Here is an 8,945-nt window from a genome sequence, read left to right as displayed (position 1 = left end):
AGTACAGCACAGTGACATCCACAGAGGTGCCTCAGTCCCCCACATTGGGGACCAAAGTGTAGGTGGCAGCACTGGGGCTCCCATGAGCCCCATGAGGCCTTAGCCCAGTGCAGCTGTACTGGCGTGACTGGGAGAGGGCTACCCCAGAGCATGTGCCATGGTCTGCCCCAGCACGTGTGGCTGTATGGCACACGCAGCCCTGGACACTCGGTTTGCTGTGGGTGCTGCGGGCAGGCGCCTCTGTGGGCGTCAGCTGGCTTTGGGACCCAGGCTGGGCTCTTTGTGCCACCACAGAGGTGTGGGGGACAGAGCCCTGCTGTCCCTGTGCCAGTGGGCACCGTCACCAAGGGCTGCATCCTCAGCCCCCGCTATGGGCACAGGCAGTGCTCACTGCCCTGGCTGTGGGCACTGGACCCTGCTCTGGTCCTGTCCAGTGCCACCCTACAGGCACCACCCCACAGCCCACGGGGGGTGCTCCCAGCCTGGCACTGGCTTCCAGGCCCCATGGCCCCCAAATATCCCCCCCCCCAGCATATGCACCCCCAAACTCAGCAAGGCCAGAGCTTGCAAATCCCATTAAAGCCCATTATACGACGCAGGGGCACAGCCCTGTGCCTGCTGCTGCTGCTAGGAAGAGGCGGGGAGGCGGGTGGGCAGTATCTCTGGTTTTAATAAATACATCGGGACCCCCATCCACGGGCACCATAAATTATGTGACGAGTCTGGCCGAGCCAGGGTGGGCGCAGTGAGACAGGGACCGGAGGGATTTTACACTATGTACAAAGTGGGCACGATGCCCGCTGCGCCCGCTGGCCAGGGGGGCTCGGAGGGGGAGGGCAGTGGGTGTCCCAGCCTCCGCCAGCCCGGCCACTGCCCGCTGGCACGAGCAGGCAGGGCAGCCCCGGCCGTGCCGAGACGGGGTGCCCAGGCTGGGCGCCTGGCCGCGTCCACCCCGCCGTGCTCCTCTGTGCCCCCCGCCCTGCGCGGGGGTGATGGACGGTGGGGACTCTCCCGTGGCCGCCCAGCCTCGCTGCTCGCTCGCCCCGCTCCGGGCAGCGGTCACTGCTCAGCGGCTCCACGCCTCCGCCCGGGCATCATGGACCTTCTCCCGCGCATCTGGGGGGGCATCTGGGGCTGCGGGGGGGAAAGCAGGGCTGAGAGACAGGCGTGATGGGTGCCAGGAGGGCACTCAGGTTGGTTGCAGCGTGGCTCGGCACACGAGGGGAGGTGCACGGGCCCCCGTGGGGTGTTTGGGGGAGCGGTGCCCACGCGTGAGCCCTCGCACTCACCGCGGCACTTGGCGCAGCAGGGGTTGTCCCTCCTGGCGGGGCTGGCGCAGGCGGCCGGCGGGCACTCCTGGCGCTGGCAGTGCGTCTCCCCTGACTGTGGGGCAGAAAGAGGGGCTGAGCACAGGGGTTAGGGGGCTGGCGGCTCCTCAGGGCACAGTGGGTCCCCGGGGTGCCACGCCGGTCTGCTCTCCCACCCGTCCCCGAAGCACTGGGGATTGGCACAGGGGCACCTGCTTCTTCCCCTGGTGCCACCCGAGGCCCGGCACACTCACCACACACCAGCACAGGATACACTTCATTTCTCCGAAGGGGGGCACAGAGGGGTGCCAGCTCTCGTTGTTGAGGTACCAGCGGCGCCCGAAGCGGCATGCCCGGGGCCCGTCTGCCTGCATGGTGTCGGCCAGCTCGGGGACGCTCTTCTCTGGGGCTGCAGGAAAGAGAACTGGGAAGCTGCCCGCCCGCAGCAGGGGCACCCCACGGCATTGCTGGTGGTGGCACGCAGGGAGAGGGGTGCAGGTACCTGGGCACTGCTTGCAGCAGTCGGAGGGGCTGGCACGCACGGGGTTGGCGCAGGTGAGCCGGGGGCACTGCACCTTCTCGCAGTGCACTTCGCCTGTGGTGCCCTGCAGGGAGCGCACAGGGCTCACGGGGGGGTACGGAGCAGTCGGTACATGGCACGTGCCCCGCTCTGTGGTTTGAGCCCCTGCTACAATGCCCAGGGGCTGAGGGCACCCATGGGTGCTGGGGCAGCTCTGCCACCAGACCAGGCTGAGGGGGGGCTGGGACCCGCACTCACCTTGCAGGTGCAAATGGCGCATTTGATGAGACCAAAGGGGGGCACGACAGGATGCCAGCGGGTGCCAGAGCCTCGCCATGTCTTGTCCCCATCGAAATAGCAGCCTGGGAGAGGAAGAGGAGGAAGAGGTGGGCACAGCCCCCGTGGAGGTTCTGAGGAGGTCAGGGGGGCAGAGCTGTCCCCTCAGCCTGTGTCCCCTGGGACTCACCCTCGCTACTGTCCCGTGCCCGCTCCAGCCTCTGATCCTCCTGCCCCATCTTCTTCTCTGCGAGGAAGAGGAATGCCATGAGGGGGTGCCGAGGCTCAGAGAGGGACCCCCCACCTTGTTCCCACAGGGAACCCACCTGCTCCCCCAGCCCCCTGCCTGAGAATCCCCCCGACCCCCAGGTACCTTCACAGATGGGGCAGCACATCTCCTCGGGGTGCACCTGGCGGGTGCAGTTGAGAGGCTGACACAGGATGGGGTCGCAGATCACTGTGCGCTTCTGGGGGAAGCAGGTATGGGGTCATTACAGGGGGACACTACTAATGGGTGCTGACCCCTCCAACATGTACCCCCTGGCCCGTACCTGGCAGCTGCAGATGGAGCACTTCTTGTCATAGTCGGGTGCCCAGCGGGTGCCATGTGCCCGGTGCTGCCCCTCAAAGAAGCAGGAGTTGGGGTCCTTCTTCAGCTGCTCCAGGTCTCTGGTCTTGGTGCTCTCGGAGAGCTCAGTGTCCCCCGGGGCCTCCCCCGGAGCCAGGCGGGTCCCTCCTGCGTGGCACCGGTTGGGAATGTGCACCTGAAGGGGGGCAACGGGCAGGAGGGTTGGCACTGCCAGGGGACCCCACTTCCCGTGCTGGCGCCTGGCTGCCCTCTGTGGTCAAGGCTGGTGGAGGAAGCACCCACGACCATAGTACACATCGCACCGGGATGCTGGGATGGTGCCATGCCCTCCATCCTGTGCCCTTCCCACCCCGGGCAGTGCCACCCAACTGGGGACCCTGGGCGGTGGTGAGGATGAGTAGGAGTGTCCTGCGCTGGTGGGGACCTACCCGTCCCCGCATCTCCCCATGGGGGTGGGCTTTGGTGCTGACTTGCAGGAAAGCAGTGCCCTGGGCCAGGTGCTGCAGCAGGTCGGCGTCCAGGTCCTTCACCACCCCCTGAGCCTGCCGGGGTGAGAGGGGCACCGGGGGGGGGCCATGAGGGCTGGCCTGGCCCCCACCATGGGTTGCCCCGACTGGGTGCCCACCTCACCTCAGTGCTGTAGAAACCCTTGAGCAGGCGCTTGTGCTGGTGGGGACGGGTGCCCATCTCGCCCAGTTCGGCCACCCCATGGAGGTGGGCGCTGACAGTGCCGTCGGTCGGGCGGCCCAGCCCCGCCACCGAGATCTCGTAGTGCAGGTGGCAGTGCTCGTCCAGTGAGAGCCAGGCGTGCCCCCCGGCCCCGCTGCCCACCGGGGGGGACACCAGCTGCCCCGCCAGCGCCACTGGCATCTCTGTGCACAGACAGGGGCCGTGGGAGGTGGCAGGGGGGTGGGGTGGGGGGCTGCCCCACTGCCCCCCGTTACCACCCCCGGTGCCCCCTGGGTACCTGTGTAGCGGGCGAGTAGTCCACTGTAGGGCAGGGAGATGACTTGGCCCCGCAGCTCGCCCTCTGCCCAGTCCTTGGTGGCCACGTTGAGGAAGAGCTCGTTCTGCAGCAGCATGTGGGCATCGCGGGCGCTGGGGCTCTGCCAGGTCCCCCGGGCCTGCCACCAGTGGGAAACCACATGAGTTGGGATGGGGACTCACCCATGGCCCCATGCCATCCCGCCCAGTGCCACTCAGCACTCACCAGCCCATTCTTGTAGCTGGGTGTCATGTCAAACAGGACGTTCCTCTTGCTCTTCCGCCGGGGTTTGGTCTCCAGCGTGATGCCCACCACCTCGCTGGCGGTGCCCACCACCTGCACCTGCGGGCAGGGTGCTGAGGGGCAGCACCGGGGGAGGAAGACACCCCTGGGACCCCCAGGAGTGAGACGGGTGCCCCCCACTTACCTGGTACTCCAGGGTGCCATTCTCGTGCAGTGCCAGCTTGGCCGAGCCCACGGCCCCCGTTTTGGTGGGCAGCAAGGCGTCCGCTCCGCACAGCACACTTTGGATGGCTTCAGTCCGGGCAGAGAGGCACAAGGAGGGGGTGTGTGAGGTTGGCATGGGGGGGCACGGCCACCCCTTCTGCCCCCCAGGGTGCCTGCCCCACGCTCACTGTCACAGCTGCGGCGGGTGGTGATGGTGCCCGCCAGCTGGCGTGCGTGCCGGCCCTCCGTCTCGGCCACGATGCGGAGCTGACCCTGCACCAGCCACTGCAGCTCGCGGGCAGATAGCTCGCTCAGCACCTCCGCGAAGTCGGGGTCCTGCCAGGGGGGAGCACGGTGCCACAGCTCAGCCCTGGCGCGGTGGGCATCACGGCTGCTGAGGCACGTGGGGGAACAGAGGGCTTTACCTCCAGGGTGATGTTGGCGCGGACCTCCCGCAGCGTCTGGCCCTGGTGCAGGATGCGGACCCGCAGCGGGACCCAGGGGGATTCTAGGCAGGGCAGAGGGGATTAGACCCACTGGACTGGGGGCCTGCGACCCCTGCCCCTCTGCCTCCCAAACCCACCCCTCTGTGCCCACCACCCCCAAACTCTTGCACCCGATCCCCCACTTTCTTGCCGGCTCCCTATTCTGTCCCCTGGACCCCTGCATACACCATGACCCCCGCTGTGCTGTTCCCCGCTGCAACCCCACATCCTCACTCAACCCACACCCCAGCCCCATCCTTCTGTATACCTGACACCCCATGTGCCCTCCAGCACCCCCCCAGTCCCACACCCCCCATAGGTACAACCCCCACCCGCGCACACCCCAAAATCACACCTCAACCCCCCCATGCCATGCATAGTCCCTACACCCACCCTGAGCCCACCCACGCATCCCAAGCCACACACATACCATGCACACCACCCCCCCAGCCCTATGCAGCCCCAAGGGGCAGTGCCAGGCCCACGGGGTGCCCGTGCCCACCCTCACCCCCGGCACCGGGCTCCAGCAGCCCCCGGGCTATGAGGATGAAGTGCAGGTTGTCCTCGGTGTCGCTCAGCGTCAGCATGGCCATGCCCCCAGCGCCCAGGTGCGTGGGGTCCGACGAGGTCAGGATAGCCCCGAATGTCTCTGAGTGGGGAGAAGGGGTGTGAGGGGCGCCCCGGTGGGCACCTACTGGGTGGGCATGCAGGAGCCGGCCTTACCCGCGAAGAGCGCCCGATGCTTGAGGATATGCCCATGGACCTCTCCGGAGGGCTGCGCCCGGGTGACGAGGGACACGCGGAGCTGCTCCCCACGCAGCAGCTGGATGTTGGCCTTGGACACTGTCCTCCACATCCCGCAGAGCTGTGGGTGAGGGCAGGGCTGGGCAGGGGCCGGGGGGGGGCACCGCAGACCCAGGCTGGGTGCCGTACCCCCCTGCCCTCCCGGCCCCTCTCACCATGCCATCCTCGGGGGCAGCGCTCTTCTGCACGGGGTGTTCGAACAGCACGTTGCCCTCGGGGTCGCTGAAACGCACCCGGCTCGGCCGCCCCAGCCTGTGGGCACCCAGGGGGTGAGCAAGGAACCCCCCCAACCCAGCACCCCCTCTCCTGGCACCACCCTTCGGGCTGTCCCAAACCTGCCGTCCCCCCCGGGGGGCCAGCTCGGCATGTGTCCCCTGGGCTCCCCTGGTCCCCCAGCGGTGCCAAGGCGGCACCGAGCAGGAGGGGGGGTCCTTGCCGGGAAAGGCGGCGGGACAGGACCCGCCGGGAGCCGAGCGCTCGGGCCCAGCTGTAAATTAGGAGCATTTTCGGCTCCGTTTGGCTCCCCCGGTTGGAGCTGGAAATTAGTCACCACTTTACTATGCAAAGGGGCCTGGAAGCGAGGAAGAGCAGAAGAAACTGGAGCGGGAAGGAGGGAGGGAGAGGAGAGGCTCAGCCGCCGGCGGGCATGCGGGGAGGGTACGGCGAGGATGGGGGACCCCAGCGGCAGTGCCCCGGCGGTGCCCACCAGCAGAGCCCGCGGGGCGGCACCGGCGCCTCTGCCCCGCTGCGCCCCGTCCTCCGTGGAGCCCTGGAGCCGTTCCTGTTTGTTCCCGCTCCAGACCTGGAGGCGAAGGGGTGAGGCCGGGCCAGCGCCGTGGGTGTGCCAAAATCCCGGCTGCCTGCCCGGGTCAGACCCCCAGCACATCACCCCCCTCCCCAAATATCTCACCCTGCCAATGCAAGGCTGCAGCACCACGGGGGAACGTCGCAAGGGAAACTGAGGCACAAGCATCTTTGCATCCCCCCCCCCCCCCCCCGCCCTTTATCGGGGGGTGACTGCTGTGCCAACCTGGGGAGGGGGCAGGGGACAGGACTCACCTCTCATAGCTGATGGAGAAGAGCAGGTAGGAGCGCAGCAGGGTGAAGCGAGCCTTGGCCACCGCACTGGACGTGGGATGCCACGGCTCCGGGCCACTCGTCAGCAAGGCCACAAATTCTGGGGAGGAGATGGCGATGAGGGCAGGGGGCACAGGGGGTGCCCGACGCTGCTGCTGCCCACCCGGGTGGGTGGCTCACCTGTGCGGGCATCGTCGCGGGCCAGCCCCTCGGAGCTGAGGTAGGAGCGATCGTTGTAGGGCTTGTCCAGGTCATCCTCCTTGTCCTGGAAGTACTCGAAGGTGTCGAAGGGGGGCGTGGGGCTCTTCTCCGGGGGCCCTGGCAAAGCTGGCATAGGGTGGGCACAGGGGGGACCATTGCACCAGGTTGCTTGTGCTCAAGAGCTCGGGGGGCAGGGGGGGGAATAATATGTTCCCCCTCTCAAGATAGAATGAGATGTGCCCTGCAAATCACCACAGGACTCTCTGCTGGGGTGGCTGGGGGCACGCTGGGCACAGGCAGATAGACAGGCAGGTTACTTAGCCCTGTGCCCCCTCTCTGCGCCCCTCCCAGGGTGGTTTGGGGACAGCTGCGTCCACCGTGGTTTCCCCCTGCCCAGCACCTCCTGGGCACCCCAAGGGCACTGGCAAGCCCCCATAACTAAGCAAGCAGCCCCTTTTGGGGGGATGTGCGCAGTGCCCCCTCTCTCATGCCCGTGGGGGACTCTGTGGGTGCAGAGGGGGTCCCTGTAGGGAGGCACCCATGGGACTCACCTTTGGGGCAGGTGTGGCAGCAGTGCCCAGGCAACAACGTGGCATGGGGACAGGCAGGCACGGGGCAGTCCTGCTTCATGTTCTTGCAGTTCACTTTCCCCACTGCCTTCCCCCGGCGGTTCCTCTGCTGCGGGGGGAGAAAAACCCAGGAGAGCTGTGCCAAGGTTTGCCAAGCCGTGCCAAGGTGTGCTCCCCCCCTGCCCCCCAGCACAGCCCGGCTCCCCCCATCCCAGCCCATCTGGAGCCTCCGCGGGCGGCCCGGACACCTTGCACAGCCCCCAGCTGCCTGTACAGCAGCCAAGCCCGAGCCCCCTCCCCACGGCCCCCAGCCCCCTGCCCAGCTGTGTGCGGCCCCGCCAGCCTCGGGGGGTCTGCTCAGAGGGAGGGAGGGGGCCGGGGGCCATCCCCGAGGAGGGGGAGGTGGAGGAGGAATGAAGCCTGATCCTTTAAAACCCCCTTCTCCTCCCCACTGCTGCGGGAAGGGGGGGCGACATCCAGGTGTCCGGCTGGCTGGAGGGATCCCTGCTTCCCTTCTCCAGAGAGGGGGGTGTGTATTGAATGAAGAGGTCGAACTCCCCCCCTGGCAGCCCCTCCCCAGGGACGAATCCTGGGGGATCTCGTGGGGGAAGGGGGGTCCCGGGGCGGGGGGGGTGGGTGGTGTGCGGGGGCACTCACCGGCTCGCAGTGGCAGATAACGCAGCGCATGACCCCGAAGGGCTCCCCCAGGTCCGGGTGCCACGTCTCCTCCAGGGCATAGAAGTGTCCCCCGAAGGCGCAGCCTGCGGAGACCACCCCCCCCACAACCCACCCACCACCACCGCCGTCCCCGGTCACCTCCGGGCCGCGGGTACCCCCTCACCGCAGCCCGGGACAGCAGCTGGCACCGCCCCGCCCACCGCTGGGCACGGCGGCCGCTCCCGGTTGCCGGTGCCGGTCGCGGCCAGCCGGGGGGCCCGGAGCGGGATGCGGGGTGCAAGAAAATGGGGGTGGCGGAGGGGGGGGGTGCAGGCATGCGGTGCACAGACGGGGGTGCGGGTGGCAGGGAAGGGGGGTTGCACGAAGTGGGGATGCACGAAGTAGGGGTGCGGCAGCGGCTTGTATAGGACGGGGTTACCCGGAGCTGGGGGGGGGAGGGGGGGGCGGGAGGGTGCGGGGGAAGGAAAGGGGGGGGGGAAGCTCCTACCTGCCGCCCCCCCGGGGGGCAACGGGTCCGTGTCGGGCCGGATGGGCAGGGCGAGCTTGGGGCGGGCGGCGCGGGCGGGCAGGAGCAGGGCGAGCAGCAGCGGCAGCAGCGGCAGCAGGGCGGCGCGCATGGTGCCGGCCGGCCGGGGCAGGCAGGCGGCCGGGGGCGGGGAGGGGGGGCCGGGCGCTGACTGTCGCTGCCGCCGCCTCTGCCCGGCCGCCGGCTCCGGCTCCGCTTTATAGGCGGCGGCATGGGCAAGCGGGAGCTGCGAGCCCTGTGCAAACAAAGGCCCCGCTAATGAGGCGCAGGCAGCGGCCGGCTGGGGGGGGGGGGGGGATGCGCCCCCGCCGCGCTCCGACACCCCCCACCCCACCCCCCCTCCGCCGGGCCCCGGCCCCGCCACTCCCGCCGGGCACGGGCTGTCCTGCGGCACCCCGGGGCACGCAGCTGCCCCCGCCGGGCACGGGGTACTCCCGGGCTCGGGGTGTCCTGGGGATCCCCCCCATCCATTGTCCCCCCT

The 8,945-nt window shown here is 68.8% G+C and overlaps 1 protein-coding gene across 1 annotated transcript; it reads right to left on the bottom strand.

Annotated features, from left to right (window-relative positions):
• Positions 1–652: 652 nt before the first annotated feature.
• On the bottom strand, positions 653–8,677 carry CHRD (chordin; the record flags this gene model as incomplete). Its single annotated transcript, XM_082487214.1, has 24 exons — positions 653–1,134; positions 1,290–1,383; positions 1,562–1,716; positions 1,810–1,912; positions 2,086–2,189; positions 2,294–2,350; positions 2,477–2,570; positions 2,655–2,867; positions 3,121–3,234; positions 3,323–3,564; positions 3,660–3,816; positions 3,903–4,019; positions 4,105–4,211; positions 4,313–4,460; positions 4,550–4,632; positions 5,118–5,258; positions 5,333–5,474; positions 5,569–5,665; positions 6,473–6,590; positions 6,671–6,817; positions 7,243–7,369; positions 7,918–8,021; positions 8,102–8,362; positions 8,617–8,677. 24 exons carry the CDS (start codon positions 8,675–8,677, stop codon positions 1,067–1,069), a joined length of 3,054 nt encoding a protein of 1,017 aa, XP_082343340.1. The 3' UTR covers positions 653–1,066.
• Between the last annotated feature and the right edge of the window lie 268 nt (positions 8,678–8,945).

This window comes from Vanellus vanellus (genome assembly GCF_965231255.1).
Source record: "Vanellus vanellus genome assembly, chromosome: 8".
Classification (NCBI taxonomy): domain Eukaryota; kingdom Metazoa; phylum Chordata; class Aves; order Charadriiformes; family Charadriidae; genus Vanellus; species Vanellus vanellus.
The sequence above is the reverse complement of the archived record's forward strand: the minus strand, read 5'-3'. Positions and strand labels throughout refer to the sequence as shown.